The 20,536-nt window shown below is 41.4% G+C and overlaps 1 protein-coding gene across 3 annotated transcripts in view; it reads left to right on the plus strand.

The window, feature by feature from the left end:
• Positions 1-20,536, plus strand: part of LOC311040398 (NACHT, LRR and PYD domains-containing protein 3-like) — a 68,860-nt gene that overhangs the window by 41,622 nt on the left and 6,702 nt on the right. The window contains exons 5-11 of one of the 3 annotated variants that reach the window (XM_084050655.1): positions 8,344-8,412; positions 10,900-10,968; positions 12,467-12,512; positions 12,746-12,994; positions 14,052-14,087; positions 15,311-17,135; positions 17,260-17,433. In XM_084050655.1, coding sequence (XP_083906781.1) covers positions 8,344-8,412; positions 10,900-10,968; positions 12,467-12,512; positions 12,746-12,994; positions 14,052-14,087; positions 15,311-17,135; positions 17,260-17,433 — 2,468 coding nt within the window. The remainder of the gene's footprint in view (positions 1-8,343; positions 8,413-10,899; positions 10,969-12,466; positions 12,513-12,745; positions 12,995-14,051; positions 14,088-15,310; positions 17,136-17,259; positions 17,434-20,536) is intronic. The other 2 variants (XM_084050656.1, XM_084050657.1) reach the window with 2 other exon arrangements.

The following is a 20,536-nucleotide window of genomic DNA, read 5'->3' on the forward strand; positions in this document are numbered from 1 at the left end:
ACCTCAAAAGCGTACTTAAGTACATTAAAGTAAATGAGTATTATTGTTATTATTGTTATTATTAATAATAATACATTACTATTATTGTTATTATTATTGTTATCATTAAATAGCATAATATTATTATCAATAATAATAATAATGGCATAATAATAACAATGATAACGATAATAATAATAATAATAATAATAATAATAATTGTCATAAGGGTACTAATAATAATATATATTAATAATAAAATAGCATAATAACAATGATAACGATAATAATAATAATAATAATAATTATAATTATAATTATAATTTTAATTTTAATTTTAATTTTAATTATAATTATAATTATAATTATAATTATAATAATTATTAATAATAATGTATATTAATAAAAAAATAGCATGATGGGGGGGTCCGTGTTTCTAAGTGGGGACCTGTCCCCATCCAGAGGTATAGGAAATAAATGCATAAATTAGGAATTCATTCATTTCAAATGCAACAGACAGACAGACGGACGGACGGACGGACGGAAGGACGGAAGGACGGACCGTCAGACAGACAGACAGACAGACAGACAGACAGACAGACAGACAGACAGACAGACAGACAGACAGAGGCCGTTGGAGGGAATACCGCCCAACTCACTCCAAATCCAACTCACTCCATGAAGACTTAAGAAATATTTGCCCAACTCACTCCAGGGCTCGCCCAACTCACTCCAGGGCTGTGACAACTCCCTCCAGGACCAAAGACCAACTCCCTCCAGGACCATAGCCAACTCACTCCAGGACCAAACCCAACTCACTCCATGCAATGTCACCAGTGTAATATTGGTTCAATGTGTCAGTGGTGTAAAGTAACTAAGTACATTAACTTAAGTACTGTACTTATGTACAATGTTGGGTATTTGTGCGTTATTTGAGTATTCCCAACTTCCAATGGTTTTACCTGTACTCCACTACATATTGGATCCACATATTGTTTTTTTACTCCACTAAATGTATTTGTTTTACTAGTTACTTTGCAGCTATAAATTATAATATTATAGTGTGTGTGTGTGTGTGTGTGTGTGTGTGTGTGTGTGTGTGTGTGTGTGTGTGTGTGTGTGTGTGTGTGTGTGTGTGTGTGTGTGTGTGTGTGTGTGTGTGGGTTGAATCGGTGGAGACTCTTACATTCTAACCCTAACCCTAACCCTAAACCCTAACCCTAACCTGGGTGGAGGGTGATTATGCGGGTGAACTCAGTGGAGGAGGGCCAAAACCTTAACGAGGAATATAACAACACCTCTTGATTTGACCAACAATAGAATAAGACATCTAACAAACACTGGACTCCAAGTGCCAAAGTGGCCAGCGAGCCCCCCCCCCCCCCCCCCAGAACCATTAAGTTGTTTTGTAGAGACAGTATTTAAAACTTTAACCAAGCCTAAAACAGAATAGAGTTAAAAGTAACAAATTCCTCAATATTGTACTTAATTCCTCAATATTGTACTCAATAATATTTTTTGGAGTGAGTTGGGCAAGTGTGTGGAGTGAGTTGGGCAAGTGTGTGGAGTGAGTTGGGCAAGTGTGTGGAGTGAGTTGGGCAAGTGTGTGGAGTGAGATGTCTGGGGTGAGTTGGGCGCGATTTGGAGTGAGTTGGATTTGGAGTGAGTTGGGCGGTTACCGTTGGAGGCACTCAATCACACTAACCGATGCGCTTTCTTAATTATAATATAAGAATAATAATGATATTAATCCTACACTTCGCAGATATAAATTATTATATTATGAACCATACACTAACCACTTCAGACCTATTTTATACATATGCTATTTGAAAATAACATATGTATGAAATAGGTCTGAAGTGGTCTACAAGCTACAATAACCGAGCTTGTAGATCTGCTATTTGTTGAACAACGTGTTGCGTTGGGAGCTTTAGGGTAAGTTTATTTCATTTTTAATTTCTGAAACCACTCCATTGGCAGCGCAAAAGTGGAGCTTGGGGGTCCATGATAAAACCTCCCAAAAGGTTAGACTACAATGGGCTTTATATGTACAGTAGACCGGACGTTGTGTATTATTATGTTACGTGCGTAATTACTCGTGTGGCCAAAATCTGATTGATATCGTTAGATGAAGACAGAAAATAATTTATAATAAAATATAATATATTCATGACTAATACCAAATGAAAATATAAACTTGAAAGATCATAGAAACATTAAAATTATAAGAATTCAAGTAAAATTGCCAGAGATATGGCCTAATGCAGGGGTCTTCAACAGGGGGTCCAGGACCCCTAGGGGGTCCTCATAGTTACTATAGGGGGTCCGCCAAATATTTGTGTGATATGATTATTTATTTTTTAACTTAACCACTTGAACCCTAGCATCCCTTTTCTGAGGAAAACTTTAGCCAAAAAATAGCAGATCTACAAGCTCACAACGCCTCGCAGCGTGAGGCGTTGTGAGCTTGTAGATCGGCTATTTTTGGCAAAGAGGTGTAGGTGTAGAGGGAAAAAAGAACAGTAAACGTAAACAAAAAAAACACAATGTTATACAATATAGAGGGGGTCCCTGCTTCATCTCTGTCTCAGCTAGGGGGTCCTTGGGCAGAAAAGGTTGAAGACCCCTGGCCTAATGAAATCTCAACTGCTCTCTGTCTCATCCGCAGTTATAGCTGCGCCAGAAGACTGCAGATATGCTCGGCCTGGGGGTCGTTCTCTCACCGACCCCGCAGGGACCCCTAGGGGGTCCTCCGGGTTACTACAGGGGGGGTCCGCCAAATCTTTGTGCGATATGTTTTTTTTTTTTTTACCTTAATCACTTGAACCCTAGCATCCCTTTTCTGATGAGAACTTTAGCCAAAAGTATGATCTACAAGCTCACAACGCCTCGCGCTGCCAGGCGTTGTGAGCTTGTAGATCGGCTATTTTTGGCAAAGAGGAGGTGTAGAGGGAAAGAATAGCAGACCACGTAAACACAAGTTGAATCTGAAACACAATTTTATTCAATATAGAGGGGGTCCCTGCTTCATCTCTCTCTCAGCTAGGGGGTCATTGGGCTGAAAACGTTGAAGACCCCTGGTCTAGCACAACATTGTCATGGGCTAAATAAACAAGCATGTTTTTGCGTGTGAGAGCAGCTGACCCGCGGTTTACGGATCGGCCCGCTCATATACTGTCTGTCTGTCTGTCTGTCTGTCTGTCTGTCTGTCTGTCTGTCTGTCTGTCTGTCTGTCTGGCTGGCTGGCTGGCTGGCTGGCTGGCTGGCTGGCTGTCTGTCTGTTGCATTTGACCAGTGAAATGAATGAGGATGCGATGAGTTGTGAGTTTATAGATCAGTTATTTTCTGACCGACACACCAGGTTCATTGACCAATGACCCAAGCTTAATTTATGCACGTAACATAATATACCGACAGACAGACAGACAGACAGACAGACAGACAGACAGACAGACAGACAGACAGACAGACAGACAGACAGACAGACAGACTGTTTCTGTCTGTCTGCCTGGAGAATAAGTGTGCTTATATTATTAAGTTCTGCAAGCACTTAAGTTGCTCTATGTTGCAAGGTCTATTAACAATAATAATAATAATAATAATACTGGCACCGGTGATAAAAACACAATGTATTGACTCAAGGAATTAACAGTCAGTCACACTTTTGTGGATTAGGCTACAGTAAAATTGTAATGACAAATTTCAAGGTGAACTCTGCAGCCGCACCGTGTCCCCAGAGCTGAGTCCAATAGTTAGATGCGTGTGTAATTGCGCGCATGTAAATAAATGAAATAAAATAATAAAATAAATTAAAATAAATTCATGCCTGATACCACATGAAAATATAAAATTTACAGATCATATAAACATTAAAATTATAATAATTCAAGTAAAATTCAGAAAGATCTGGGTGGATGAAATCTCAAATGCTTCGTTAGACTGTGTTGTTTATTATGCACGTGTAAATAAAGAAAGAAAATAAGGAAAAATATATATAATAAATTATAATGAATTCATGCCTGGTAGCAAATGAAAATATAAACTTTACAGATCATATAAAAAATACAATTATAAAAATACAAGTTACATTCAGAAAGATATGGCTGAATCAAATCTCAACTGCTCTGGATCAAATGCGCAAAATATACAATTATTACTATCCACCCCTTGGGCGGGGGGGGGTCCCGGGGGGGGGGGGGACATGTGGGGGGGGGGGGGGGGGGGCTGCGCCAGAAGAGCGCAGATATGGTCGATGGATCGGATGGCGGACCCTACCTGGCGCTCGCGGCACTTGGGGCGGTTTTCACGGCGGTCGCGGCGTTCGCCACAACCGCCGCGGCGCTCGCGGCGTTCGCCACAACCGCCGCGGCGCTCGCGGCGAGCGCCACAACCGCCGCGGCACTCGCGGCGAACGCCACAACCGCCGCGGCGCTCGCGGCGTCTGCCAGAACCGCCGCGGTGCACGCCACCGCGGCACTTGGGGCGGTTTTCACGGCGGTCGTGGCATTCGCCACAACCGCCGCGGGGCTCGCGGCGAACGCCACAACCGCCGCGGCGCTCGCGGCGTCTGCCACAACCGCCGCGGCGCACGCCACCGCGGCACTTGGGGCGGTTTTCACGGCGGTCGTGGCGTTCGCCACAACCGCCGCGGCGCTCGCGGCGTCTGCCACAACCGCCGCGGCGCTCGCGGCGAGCGCCACAACCGCCGCGGCGCACGCCACCGCCAGATTTGGATCTCGCTGTCTCTCTATTTTTGACTGAATTGGAATCCGCTCTGATGTAACTTTGTTGGCTGTTAAAGCCTGATTTGCACACTGTCAATGAAAGTAGCAGATCTACAAGCTCACGACATGTACAGTAGCCTACTGTAATGCCATAACATGTTGTGAGTGAGCTTGTAGATTTGCTACTTTAGGCGCCCGCCGCCCGGCAACGTGATAGACTTGAGCTGAGGCATAAATGGCCGAAAAGATCAAATCTACAAACTAACAACGCGTTAGTTTGTAGCGGCAGATCTGTTCCCTCGTGCATCTCTTTAAAATAAACACCTCTCTAATTTAAATGATGAAAGATATTTGTTGATTGTGCTTAAAACCTTGATAAATCATGAGTGTTAGCCTACACATCTGTTGTGGATTGAGCTAAACAACTGTTTGTATATAGAGATTAGATGCAGCAGGCAGATAGGGAGGTAACAGCAGTAGTGTCATGCATATGGGTCGAGTAAGTTACAGTATTATAACCTTTTGACATTGCTATAACAAACTGTAAAAGCCCAGCTTACATCCCCCCAAAAAGGCGTGCGGGACCACCAACAAATCACCCCCAAAATGTTTCTCTATCTTTGGGGCGAATACTACTTTGAATGTGATGGTGGCAGATAATGCTGATACTTTTTTTTCTATAACCAGATAGAAACACCAGGTAACAACAGATTGTTACAAACACCTCCTTCCACTGGTGAGTCATTAAGTCTCAGAGCTGACAGCTCTGACAGATTGGGTGAGTTGGACATTGAAACATTTCCTTCATTAAGTGAACAAAACACCCTCACCTCCCCAGGAATGAAACACACCATGATGCCACACAACCTCCTTTAACTACAATCATATTTCAACATAGCCTACCTAAAATACAACTGTTTTAACTTTCCCCAATGGAGTCTTTGTTATTTAATGTGGTTAATGTGCACCATCTAGTGGTCTTATTGTGAAATGACAACACCTGATCACTGATGCATTGATGTCTCCGCTGTAGAGTTTAAACTGATTCATCATCTCAGACCCCTTTGTATTTTATCCACCTTTGATACAGATTGTATGTAGAAACATACAACACTTATAACGTTTTAATTATGTCTAAAGTTGTGTGAATCTGTTCTCTTCCCTTCATGAAGCAGTAATTTATTTAAGAACCACTTCACCCAATTTCTAAATATCTTCATATAATTGGTCCTCACTAATGCTTATTATAAGTAGATGACACCATTACTGTCTTCTCACTCTGTGTCTCAGAGGAGGATGTGGACAAACTTTTTTTTATTTTTTATTAATTAATGCAAGAACAATGACTTCTATGTCAGCATACTAACGTTCCAGGAATAGAAAGGCTGTAGGTTCTATTAGCTTGGAATCTGCATGGACTGGTAGGCAGGTTTCTGAACTGTCCACATCCCACCAATAAGACACAGAGTGAGTAGACATACATTGTGCCACCTTATAATGAGCATAAGTGAGGACTAATTATATGAAGATAAGGTTGAAAATGTCTGAAGTGCTCCTTTCAATCAATAAGGGATCATCTGGAGTCATCTACTGCTACACTATATGTGTAAATGCGTATTATCCCTTTGATTATAATAAACATTACATGTGACTATGCTGGTAATCCATTATGTAAGGGACGCGCACACACGCACACGCACACACACACACACACACACACACACACACACACACACACACACACACACACACACACACACACACACACACACACACACACACACACACTTCTCATTTAGAGTATAGTGTTTAATATAACTGTCATGTACATATAAATGCATAGATTACAGTGTTTTGTTTCTACAGAGAACATTATATTGTGGTGTGATGCTACAGTAGCATGGACCTGATCTTCATGTAATCAAGCTAATGCCCCTCCCCCTCTGTGTGCTTTATATAGGAGTTGGAGAATTGTGTCATCGTCACTTTCTGAAACAAAGCTGTTTGTCCTCCATTTCTTTGATGTTTAACATTTGTGTGATTATAAGTACATAATACAGTAACATGGTATTTGTTATGCAAGGGATAATCAATGGGGAGACAGGATGATTAGACTCTGGCGCGTAGCGGAGGGGTCTAATTACCCTGAAGGGGTTTATTTCTCAATAATGACCTGCTCCACATTGATTATCCTGCTTATTAAACGACTACTTAATAAATAAATAAATACATTGACCCAAAAGTAACAACAAAACGAAAGATTTCCTCGCATACATTAATATATGCCAGGTGGTTCAGTGCAACGTGGTGCCTCGGAAAACAACTAGAAGTGTTGATCAAATTTAATCAATTTTCAGTTACTGCATTGTTTATTTCTCGCTTCAAATGTTTTCAAAAACATTTTTGTAACCAATGTTTAGCTGTAAGTGACAATAGGCCTCATTCACTAAGCTTCTTTCCGCACATATTTTGTGCGAAGATACAGGACTGTATGGCATGTAGGCACCTTTTCATGTTAGGAGTCTGATTAATCAAAAATCTTTCTCACGTCTGCTCGGAGGCAGACTTAAGTGGAAGCAAAGCTTGCATGTTATTAGAATGCCATTTGTCATGCAAAATCAATTACAATAGTGCCAACCATCAAAATAAAATATGAATGTGGCCAACATTAGTCAACACATAAAAAAATTAAAACGATATGTCAAACGATGTATTGCTTGGATGCATATTATAGACATGATGCAAATTCAACCCATTTTCACTTGTTTTCAGTTGACTCATTTAGAGCTGAATTATTAGGTCCCTCTGAGTGTTTGCCGTTTCAACTCCATATAGATTAGAATAGAATAGTCCTCACTCCTTGGGGTGTTTTTTGTTACTGTATAAGTGTATATATGTTACAGTATGATTGAAAAAACAGTCAGATTGAAAAAGGAGTGCTCATTTTCTTTGAGTCCACCTCCCACGCTCCCCCGCGGCGTGGCGGGGCCCCCACGTCAAAAGAATAGATGACGTCTCGGAGGTACCGAGACTAGGGGGGACAATGATTTACGATTCTGTCCCTATTGGTACATAACTTGGACGGTGCTGAGTCGGTTGAAGGTGACTTCGCAACGCTCGGCATGGGGACTCGCTCGCCTAAGCTCGCTTGGCAGTGCCTCTCTTGGCTCAAGTCACCTTCAGACGGCACGCCTCCGTCGGTGAAAATGAGTGCACCTTTTACTATCTTTCTGGTTTTCCAATCATACTGTGACATAACATATATATATATATATATATATATATATGTTTATATGCACCTCTGCATACCCATCCTATAACAACTAGGAGCAATGAGCAGCAATTAGGGGTTAAGAGTCTTGCTTCATCCAATCAGAATGAAACATTCAACCAAGCCATGTAAACTTTGGTACACTACTGTACACAATAACATAGCCTCTGTTAAAACAAAATTACACTTTGGTAGATGTGAGATGTCTTCAATAGGTGCTCTGTTGTTCAGAAATGAATGATCCAAAATATTCTACCCATGCAGAATGAAACCGGTCTCAAAGTCAATCTTTTAACACATGATTTTTGTTTTTACATTGAGCAGGCTACATATCTTCATTAATGTAATGTACAAATGTTTCAACAGCAGTGTAAAGAGATGGAGTCCAGAGTGGAAGGTGGTGATTCTGGAGAAACAAAAGCTTCCTCAGAGCAGGTAAACAGCTTCAACCTTTGTCCTCCAGACAGCTTTCAGATGACCACACATCATGACTAAAGGTTCAGGATCTAAATCTGAATACATTTTAATGTCACATCACAGTATATGTGTAATATAAGTGTAAAAGGTGGGTGAAATTAGTTTTTTGTGCAAGCTTCATCATTTTTTTACTATCAGAAAGAAGAAAACAGAATAAGAGGGGAGCAGGGGGAGAGGGAAATAAAATACATTAAAATCAGACGGGTAAAGAAAACATGTCACAGAGAGGCCAAAATCTAAAATGATCTACATATATACACATAGCGACAAGCAGGTACAGTATACTGTAAAAAGTCTGACCAGTGTTCAAAAAAATATTGGCAACAAAGTGACACAGTATATAATTGAATAGAATTGAAGCTCAGGAAAATGAGTTATATTTACTAGATAGTTGGTGGATTTTGATTTATGTTTACTAGCTAATGTTCATGTAGACACTTCAGCTCAGAAATAACCAGACAGAATAATGAACCATTAACCATGTATTAACCATTACCATATTAACCATTACCCATATATGCAATGATATTGCATTCAAGTTTGGCGGTGTGACTCTGCTCATGTGATATTAACTTTTCCTGTGCAAACATGACACAGATCTTCAATCACAACCCCCAGAGCAGAGCAGAGCATTCAATCCAATTCAATTTAATTAAAGTGTCAAATCACAACAAGTTGTCTCAAGACACTTTACATGTAGAGAAGAGACCCGACATCCCACCTTGAGCAAGAAATTTTGCGACAGTGGCAACGAAAAACTCCTTCTTAACTGGGAGAAACGTCAGGCAGACCCTAGGCTCTAGGGTGGGGGCCTTCTGCCTCGACCGTGTCGGGGGGGAAAGGAGAGAGAGAGGGAGAGACAGAGGAGAGACAGAAAGCATAAAAGCATAAGCATAAAATACAGTTTAACATAACATTGAACCTTCAATGCATAATTAAACAACCATAATCATAGTACAATCCAAAGAACACAGTACAATACACAGAATCATAGAACCACAGTACAAACACAGAATCAACCTATAACAATAATAACTAGATGCCACGGGGAGGTGGAGGGAATATGAAAACAAGCAGCTGTACACACCGCTTAGACAGCGAAGCACGTAGACTGAACAGAGAACAGAGGCTGCTTAAATGAACCGCCCGAGTTGCACTGTGGGTATGAGGGCGTGAGTAATTAGCTTGAAGCGAATGAGAATGACAAGGTTGAACGTACTGACTTAAAGGAGTACGACTGTATAACTGATAGCGAATGGGGGGGGGTCCAGGGAGTATGAATGAAGTACATAAACATTCTGCCTTCCGTGTCTACATGAACTATCGTTGCACTGGATTTTGATATAGGTGCTCTGTTGTTCAGAAATGAATGATCCAAAATATTCTACCCATGCAGAATGAAACGGGTCTCAAAGTCAATCTTTTAACACGTGAATGAACACATAGTGGATTCTGCCAATGTATAACATATGTTTTTATTTATGCCATATATTAAATGACCTAGAGGGTGGGTGGGCTGACCTATGGAGGATGTCCCAAACATGTCATCTGGACTTGTGAGGCGCACCATTACTCCGATCCACACCAAACTTGCCACAAACACTGTTCAGGGGTCTAACATGAGAATAGTCACACAGGGGACATGTGTGGCAGGGGACCCTGAATTCATATCAATGTGTCAATTCCTTTTTCAAAGTCTGTCAGGTGTTATACTTTTGTTATGCTTTTGAAAAGTGTAATCATTTGTCAAAATAATGTAATTTGTGTGTGTGTGTGTGTGTGTGTGTGTGTGTGTGTGTGTGTGTGTGTGTGTGTGTGTGTGTGTGTGTGTGTGTGTGTGTGTGTGTGTGTGTGTGTGTGTGTGCGCGTGCGTGCGCGTGTGCGCATGCGTGTGTATACAAGATCACCCAGAAATGTTCATGTTTTTGATTGAAATGTACACAAAACAACAATAGACTGATGTTTATAAAAATGTTAAGTCCAAACTTAAATTGAATGCCACTAACTTGCAACCCAAGGACACAAAACAGTGTAATCATTCATTGAACACAATACTGGGTTTCAGGTGTGCTAACGCAATTATAATGATGTATCTATTTATCCTTTAATCAGCAGTTTATCAACGTAATTTGCAACATAAGTAGGCTGATGTCTTGGCTATATATTTAAAGGTACAGTTTAAGGGAACCAATTTATTTGATCATAATTTTCCATTGATCAACAAAGAAGTAGAAGACTCTAAGAGGTGATCAATGCAACTTGATCCCTATAGCTTTCACTTTAAAAGGTAGTAAAAATAGCCAACCTAACGCTCTCAATGCATCAGCAAGTGACACATTGTATCTGCTACTTTATATTTTCAAAAGTGTGTTTAGATTTTTCAAAAATGGGTATATTTTTTTTACATATACATATCAATAATGGAATCTACGTCTGTTTCAACAGCAGTGTAAAGAGATGGAGTCCAGAGTGGAAGGTGTTGATTCTGGAGAAACAAAAGCTTCCTCAGAGCAGGTAAACAGCTTCAACCTTTGTCCTCCAGACAGCTTTCAGATGAACATCATGATCAAAATCTGAATACATGTCACATCACAGTAAACAGGTGTAAAAAGTGGGTGAAATTATTTTTTTGTGCAAGCTCCATCATTTTTCATCAAAAAACATGTCACAGAGAGGCAAAAATCAAAAATTACAGTAGGTTATAGACATATGTTGTGAGGTGGCAACACATTCAGTAGGTCCATATTAGCAGCAGGTATGTATATGAGATTTATACATATTGTAAGGTGTGAAAAGACTATCAAGGCATTTTCAGGTTCACATAGAATGGTAGCCTATACCGCATGATAACTTTCACAGGTAAACATCTGCATGGTAGATCCACAAGGAAAAGCTAAATAAAGTCCATGGCCAACAGTCTGAGGGCAGCAGGGCAGATCACTGAGTTCAATAAAACAAACGTAAATCTGACGACTGGACATTAACAGTCAAGCTTTTCATACTTAAGGCAGCTTTAAGGTCATTTCAGACGACGCCTAGAAATTCATCTTATGTCCCATTTTATGTCCCTTACAGCTTCTACACCTATTGTTATCCTTCAAATAGATTTTTGAAACAGACCAGAAAAAGAAAAAAAATACTGTATATCACTTTGGCTCTTGATATATTTGCTTGGCATTACCAATAGTCTACTTAAATTATTGGGATATTCCTAAATGTCTCAAAACAGTCCAGCAACAACAAATGCTCACTGTTGCTGCTGCTTGAACATGGTTGTCCATTTGAGGAGGAGCAGTACTTTATCCCACCTCACTGCTCTCTAGTCCATTGCTTCTCTGTCGCCTCTGCATCGTTATGTAGTGATGTTTGTGTGTTTAGTTATTCATTCATTCATTCTGGATGTGCACCGTGTGCAGTATGTCTCTCTGCAGGCCTCTTCTCCTCAGACATCATTTACTGTACCCTGGAGTATAAGTTTGACTTAAACAAGGCCGAGTGAAATGTACTAAAACAATACTGGGTGGTTATTTGTATATCCAATAAAGTAGAAAAGTTTGCTCTATGAACTCAAGCCTTTACCAAAGCTAGAGCAACGTGCGAGAGGCCAGCATTAAAGTCCACCAATAACAGAAAAGGCTTGCACACTGACAGAAAGACATTGAGGCTCTTTGAAAGAAAAACTATATATTTTAATTACAAATTGAAAAAAGGTGACAGTGAAGAAGTGACAGAAGGAGACATTTCGGTATAGATGATGATGTTGATGATGATGGTCGAAGGGCCGAAACGTCCATCGCTTGTGTCACTTTTCTGTTTTCCACTATGTCACCTTAGCTAGCTCTTTCTGTTATTAGTGGTTATTGTAAAATAAGATCTAACAGAAAACCATCCCAGGTGGTGGGTTTCAGGTTGAAAACCATTACTGTAGTCTGTAGCCAATACCATACAATACATTATTGTTTAATAGCACTCAGGTATGATATGATTCAAATGACATGACTGTGTACAACAGGATGCTGCTGACAGCTTGACTTCAGAGAAAATGGATGCAGAAAAAGGTGAGTTTTTGTTCTGCACTTGGTACAGTGAGTGGTTTGTTGGCTAGTGGTACATTTTGTTTGCCAGGTTGTCCATCCTCAATATCTTATTCCGAAACTAAAAGCGTACCAGTTGTAACACTGCTATGTTTATGTGGGGATGTAGAGATGCTACAGTGTTATTTTTCATTGATACAATGACATTTTTCTTTGATGCATTAATCTAAACCACTCTCTTCTTCTCTTGCAAACAGCAAGAGAGGCTTTTGTGATCCAGCACAGGCCAGAGTTGATTCAAAAGGTTACCACAGTCATGCCTATAGTAGACAGTTTAAGAAACATGGTCCATCCTGAGCTCTATGCCAAGATTCAAGCCGAGAAGACAAGCATGGACCAAATGAGAGAACTGTATACAAAGGTGTTAGATCCAGGTGGAACAGTTGTCAAAACAGCGTTTTACAATGCCCTTGAACAACACGAACCCCACCTGTTGGAGAGTCTTGGTAAGATCAGATGTACAACTGAATCATCTTTTTTATGCAACAACCTTAAAGGATAACTTCACCCATGTTCAATCTATCTTCATATAATTGGTCCTCACTAATGCTCTTTATAACATGGAACCATTTCTGTCTACTTGGTCTGTGTCTTAGAGGAGGCCTGTGGACAGTTCAGAAACCCGCCTACCAGTGACATCATCGATGGGGAATCCAAGCTAACAAAAACGGCAGGCTTTATATTCCTGGAAAGTTAGAATGCTCTAATGGAAGCCATTCTTGCCTTAATAACGATCTATAATCTAAAATGTGGAATCTTGTTTGAAAAAAAGAAAACCTGCCTAACGATGATGTCACTGGTAGACGGGTTTCTGAAGTGTCCAGAGCCCTTGAGACACAGACCAAGTAGAAAAAATGGTACCATTTTATCATGAGCATTAGTGAGGACCAATTGTATGAAGATAGGTTGAAAATGTGTGAAGTTGTCCTTTAATACAATTTATAACAGCAGTTCCATAGAGTGAATGTGTTTCTGCCAAGAGAGCTACTGTCAGGTTAAATACTAGACACCTTGTATCAGGGATAGTCAACCTGAGGCATGGGTGCCAACATTGGCACAGGGGAGGGTGATCACTGGCAATTATTCTAAAGAAGAAGAAGAAGAAGAAGACATTTTTATGTATATGGACAATCAAAATCTGTTGGAAATATTTTATTTGTATGTGGTGTTATAAGAAAACATGATGTTGACATGGCACACTGACTCAAATGTATTAAAAAATATGGCACATCATGTCAAAGGTTGCTGACCCCTGCATTACTGTATAAATAGTGACACAATGAAATACAGTCGTCATTGTCAAGAAAGAAAAATCGGTCACTTTGGTGATCTAGTCAACTAAAGCATCAGTGTTAGCTCCACAGATATCGGTTACCAGGCAAATGTGGTAGTTCTACTGGCAAGATATGAATGTAATTTCCCCCAGATAATAACGAGAGTCCCATTACATGAATGTCATGTCCACTCACAGAGCTCACTCATTATCCTCCTCTCCTAATGCAGGACCTGTACTTCCATCTGAAGACTCAGCTAAACATGGTGAGTTATGAAAGAATCTGACCAGAGCTGTTACTAATAAGAATTATTGTTTATACAAAACCATTGTCATTTATTAATCAAATGATTTAACTGCCAAGACTGTACAGAGCAGTAAGAAAGCCTTAATTCACAATGTAATGTTTTTCTTCAAGCATATCTCTACCATTCACTGCAAATAGAAACAATGAAGATGTGGTATTGATGAGGGATATTTATTTTGTAGTCTTATTCCATTCTGTACCAAAATTATGGAATGATTGGTTGCTTGACATCATTTGTAATGTGACGCCATTTAACAGTACAACATAGATATACATTATAAAGACTTTGATAATCAATGCAATACAGAATTGTAGAGGCCTCTATCGATTGATCGATTAATATCTTAATATCTTAATTGATCAGAGTCAGCACACTCCATATATAATAACACATAATGGAGTGTGTTGACTAACCTCAATGTCCTACAACGTCTACTCTGACAAAGCGCTCGACACTATGACTCAGACATATCGGTAAGATTGTGAGGGTAGGTGTTAGGGCCTTGCAGCAGCCTATTAAAAGTCCCTAAAAGGCCAATCTTAATTACTTCCTTATTTTTTACCATTTACCATTTCCTCAAACAAAAAGGTACTGCATGATGACATAGACAACCCTTATGAATAAATATCAATATTTATTTCCAACCGCACGTTCCTGCAATCAGACAGGGCTACGCCATTTTGAATCTCATTCAAATGAAGTCCAAACGGTGTATTACTCATTTTAAACTTAATCAGCACACTAAAATATTTATCTGAAAACATTTTAGGTTAGAAATAAGCAACGTAGTAACATACATGCTTCACAGCTGGCCCTCTCTCTCCCTTGGGCAGCGTGAGCGACAGCCTACACAAACACTAGCCTCTGCTACACAGCTGCAGTGAGTGAGATTCAAGTGTTTCATAGCGTGAGGGGGATTCAGTCTGAAACCGACGCTGTTTCAGACTGAAACTTCAAAATGAAATTACAAAAAAAAGCCATTTCACCAGGTCTTTAAGCCTGCATTTGTATGTTATATCCTCAGTCCAGAAAAGTAATATAATGTATACTATAACAAGTTACTGTTGGCAGGAATAAGTCATAATATGTTTTGTAAAGAGTAATGCATAACTTTTTTCGTAACCAGCCCACCACTGTTTAACAAAACATGTGACATTCATCTGTGTTTTATGGTCATTTAGAAACTCAACTGGGGTGTCAACAACTCAAGTCTTATCTGAAGAAGGAGCTTAAGTGTTTGGAAGATTGGACACAAATCAGCCAAACAAAAAAAAAAAAAAAGCATCTGAATGAGATCTTCACAGAAGTCTACATCACAGAGGGATCCAGTGCACAGATCAATAATGAACACGAGGTTAGACAGATTGAAACAGCGTTCAGTAAACAAGACAGTTCAGAAACACCAATACGATTTGAAGACATCTTTGAACCTTTACCTGGAGAAGATGAACCAATCAGAACAGTGATGATGAAAGGAGTGGCTGGTATTGGTAAAACAGTTGTAATTGGGAAGCACACTCTAGACTGGGCAGAAGAGAAAGCCAACCAGAATATCCACTTCATATTTCCATTCACTTTCCGAGGGCTGAATTTGGTGAAGGAGGACAGTTACAGTTTGATTGAACTTCTTCAACACTTTTTTAGTGAAATCAACCTAGCAGGAATCTGCAGCAAAGGGTCCCAAGTTGAGTTCATTTTTGATGGCCTAGATGAGTGTAGGTTTTTTTTAAACTTCCAGAAAAAGGAGATCTTGACTGATGTCACAAAGCGAACCTCAGTGGACGTGTTGGTGACAAACCTAATCATGGGAAACCTGCTTCCGTCCGCTCGCATCTGGATAACCTCACGACCTGCAGCCGCCAATCAGATCCCTGATAAGTATGTTGACAGGGTGACGGAGCTGAGAGGGTTCACTGACCCCCAGAAGGAGGAGTACTTCAACAAGCGATTCAGTGATGATGAGAACCAGGCCAGAACAATCTTCTCACACGTGGAGAAATCACGAAGCCTCCACATAATGTGTTACCTACCAGTCTTCTGTTGGATCACTGCTACAGTTCTAGAGAGCATCTTGAGAACAGAGGGGAAGGGTGCGCTGCCGAAGACCCAGACTGAGATGTACATACACTTTGTCGTGGTTCAGTCCAAACATCAGAATACCAAGAATAAGGACGAAGCTCTGACACATTCTGACTTGAATCCAGACAATATTAAGACCATTCTGTCTCTGGGAAAACTGGCTTTTGAACAGTTGGAGAAAGGCAACCTGATCTTCTATGAAGACGACCTGACAGAGTGTGGCATTGACATCAAAGATGCCTCAGTGTACACAGGAGTGTTCAGACAGATGTTTAAAGAGGAGCGTGGGTTGCACAATGTCAAGGTGTTCTGCTTTGTCCATCTGAGTGTTCAGGAGTTTCTGGCTGCGCTTTATGTGTTCCTCACATTCATCAACACGGGTGTCAACCTACTGTCACAAACAACTTCCAAGTGGTCTACGCCGTTTATAAACACATCTAAGCTGTTCGTAGACACATCTAAGTTGAATTACCTCTATCAGAGTGCTGTAGACAAAGCCTTGCATAGTCCAAATGGACACTATGACTTGTTCCTCCGTTTTCTACTGGGCCTTTCAATGGAGAACAATCATTCTCTCTTAAAAATGCTATTGAAACAGAAGAATGAAAACGTGTCGCAGACCAATTGGAAAATTGTCAAGTACATCAAGAAGAAGATCAGGGAGAATTCCTCTCAAGAGAGAACAATCAATCTGCTCCACTGTCTGAATGAGCTGAATGATCAGTCTCTGGAGGAAGAGATACAAAAGTACTTAAGCTCAGGAAGTCTCTCCACAGGCAAACTCTCTCCCGCTCAGTGGTCAACTCTGGTCTTCATGTTGCTGTCATCACAAAAAGAGCTGGATGTGTTTGACCTGAAGAAGTACTCTGCTTCAGAGGAGGCTCTTCTGAGGCTGCTGCCAGTGGTCAAAGCCTCCAATAGAGCTCTGTAGGTGAACTGATAATTAAATTCATTTATTATTTCATCTTTTCCTTACATGAAGATAACACAATCGTTGTGTTAACTGTATTTCCCCCGCCACCCCCCCCACCCCCCCCACCCCACCCCGCAGGCTGAGTGGTTGTAATCTCTCGGAGAGAGGCTGTAAGATGTTATCGCCTGTCATCAGCTCCAGCTCCTATAGGCTAAAAGAACTCGACCTGAGCAACAATGATTTGCTCGATTCAGGAGTGAAACTAATCGCTGATGGACTGGGAAGTTCACAATGTAGCCTAGAGACACTCAGGTCAGTATTCCTTAATCTTTTCAACAGATGACCATGTGTGACCCATTCTGCCCTAAGGTGTGTACGCCCGCATACAAGCAATGTTGAGCAGAGAGGAGAACAAAAGCCATAAGAACATTTTTCATCCAAAATGTGTTAATCCCACACTCACAATCATGAAATACGTGGCTGTCATTCACCTAAACATTAGAGCTTAAATCAGTGTGTAAATAATACATACACGTCGATACCAACTTAAATTGGTCATCCTTGGTGCATCCTAACATGCTACTTACTTTGTGTTTGTTTTTGGACAACAATGGGTAATCGTGGTAAAAACTGTGTCCCATACATTAGGATTTAGAAAGGATATATTATTCCATTGGTTCATGTCCATGTCAAAGACAAAAAATATGAAACTAGAACAAGTGCTCCTCGGAGGTCTCCGCCAGGTCAGGTACGTTATTCTGGCCTCCTGGTGGCGCTATAATAGGCCAATGTGAAAAGGGTGCCATTTATTCTTACGTCTTTCATGGCAATCAGACACTGCATTCATGATTTGAGGCATTTTGTTCCAAAAATGTGTTTTGCTAAATTAGACCTGCTGGTGGCGCTATAACAGGCCAATGTGAAAAGGGTGGCATTTCTTCCTCGGCCTAGTGGGAATGTGTTTGTGAAATTTCACGGAAATCGCAAGCTGCGTGCATAAATGGTAAATGGTGCATTTATATAGCGCTTCTATCCGAAGCGCTTTACATTGATTGTGCCATTAACCCATTCACACACACATTCATACACCAATGGCGGAGGAAAACTTGCAAGGCATCAACCTGCTCATCGGGAGCAATTAGGGGTTCAGCGTCTTGCTCAAGGACACTTCAACACTAACTCTAGGGTGAGCGCCCCAGCCCGGGATCGAACTGGGAACCTTGTGGTTTTCCAGTTCATTCTACCCGGTCACTCTACCCCTGAGCCACTGCCGCCCCGTGCATAGTTTGAGGCTTTTTGTTCAAAACGGACCAATCCTGCAAACTTTGGAAGCCAACCGTAGGCAATGAGGATGAAATATGGGAAATCGGACAGATCTGTGTTGATCACATGACTATAGAGATACTGTGTACCGATTTGCTTGACGTTTGGATAAAATCTGTAGGAGTAATGTAAAAAAAGGGGTTTTGCACAAATCGGTCTCCTGGTGGCGCTATAACAGGCCCATGTGAAAAAATTGGGGCAGAGGTTCTGAATTGGCATCCAGGGAGTGTGTGTGCACAGTTTCGGAGCGACCGGGCCAACGGTGCCGGAGATTAGCTGGTAACACACACACACACACACACACACACACACACACACACACACACACACACACACACACACACACACACACACACACACACACACACACACACACACACACACACACACACACACCAAACGGACGGACGGAGGGTAAAACATACTCTCTCACCATAGTGCGGCGGCGTGGCACAAGAAATCAGCCAAATCGTTCAATTTTACGATGAAAGCGCCAAATTTGGCAGAAGTGTTGATTGACATATTGGAAACAAAACTGGATATTGGGACATCACAAATTCTCACCCTGGTGGGCGTGGCAGGCATTTTTCAAAATGGCCACCAGCGGTTGATAAAATCCTCCTAGTTGTTGTCCTAGTAGGCTGAAATGTTGCGTGATGTATGTGAGTATGAAGGTGTGTGGGTGTGTTCATGCTAATTGCTTAAAAGGGGGCGTTGCAATGGGAGTGGCCTAGATAGCAGCAATATTTTGGGAGAATTGTTCAAATAGTGATACAAGTTGGAAATTTGGTACAAATCATATTTGGAGATCACGCTTCGATTTAGAAAACCGGGCCACTCCTATATCAAAGATGGCAGCCATTTTGTTCAAGATGGCCGCCAACATTAGACTGTTTTTGCATTTCTGCATAACTTTTAATTATTTGAGGTCAATCAACAAATAGCACTCCCATAGTATGTTACCATTTATAACCATCTAAATTAAAACATTTCAAAAACACGCCATACAACTGTGCTCACAGTCAAACTCAAGGTCGATGACTTCTGAACATATATTTTTTTCCCTTCTAGTTCTGTGTCTTACTCGGTGACTCCAGCCACCTGCATGTCATCTCTCACCGCATCCTTAAACCTCCACTTTGGCATTTGGCCTTTCGCCAATGCCACCGTTTCCAAGCCGTACAGCATCATGGGTCATGGCTGGTCCTCCTACCGTCCTATACAGTACATCTTCCCTCTCACTGGTATCCTTCTGTTACAAATAACTCCTGAATAAAGAAACACATCACATGGATGCACCTGGGATGTATCATCAGTTTTTTAGCCTGGGGTCGATGGGTGTTTCGGATCTCGCAACATACATCCTCGCCGAGGTGACATGGCTGGGGTTGATCAAGCCCCCGACTTACATCCCAGTAGCTACCCACGGTCAGTCCTCTTAGAGCAAGACGGGGCCTCTCAGTCCGCTTATCCGGGACTACTCTGCCAGGACTGGGGGAGAGTGGAGGCTCTGGCACGTGGAGGGACTAGGCTCTGTCGATGGCCTCCTGGCCGTCTCCTCCTTCGTCTCACCAGGTCCAGGACCTGAGTGTTGCACCAGACTCCCCTGTTCCAAACATTTCATTCTGGCGTGATGGTTTCTTGGGCCGTGGTGGTACTACAGGCTCCACTTGCGGCCTCACCGTGGATTTGTTGGGCTTCTTCCTCACGGAAGACACAGGCTAGGGCGCTAACCCATATTGCTCGCGGATGCTGTCTACATTCCGGCTGTCAAACGTCTCTCCAGTGGTCACAAACTATTCCTGGTTGTCACATAGTCCATTCCTATGAGCCACTATAAATAGAATAACACTGACACTTTCCTCCATCCGTTCCCTCAAAGTAGGCCTACTCCTTCCATCTTCTCAACACACTGTCTTCGGTTGCTAGAAAATTTCCATCCATCCTTCATCACCTTAACCTCTTGCTCATCCTTCCCATCTCATTGCCTGCGTCTAGCCAATCGGTGCGGGTCCTTATCTCCCTCCTTGGTGTCCAAACTTTCATACAACTACTCATACTCTTTTCCTTAACCCTCACAACCTTTCTCTCC

The sequence above is a fragment of the Gymnoscopelus microlampas genome, assembly GCF_963454915.1.
Source record: "Gymnoscopelus microlampas genome assembly, chromosome: 24".
NCBI classification, from domain to species: Eukaryota; Metazoa; Chordata; class Actinopteri; order Myctophiformes; family Myctophidae; genus Gymnoscopelus; species Gymnoscopelus microlampas.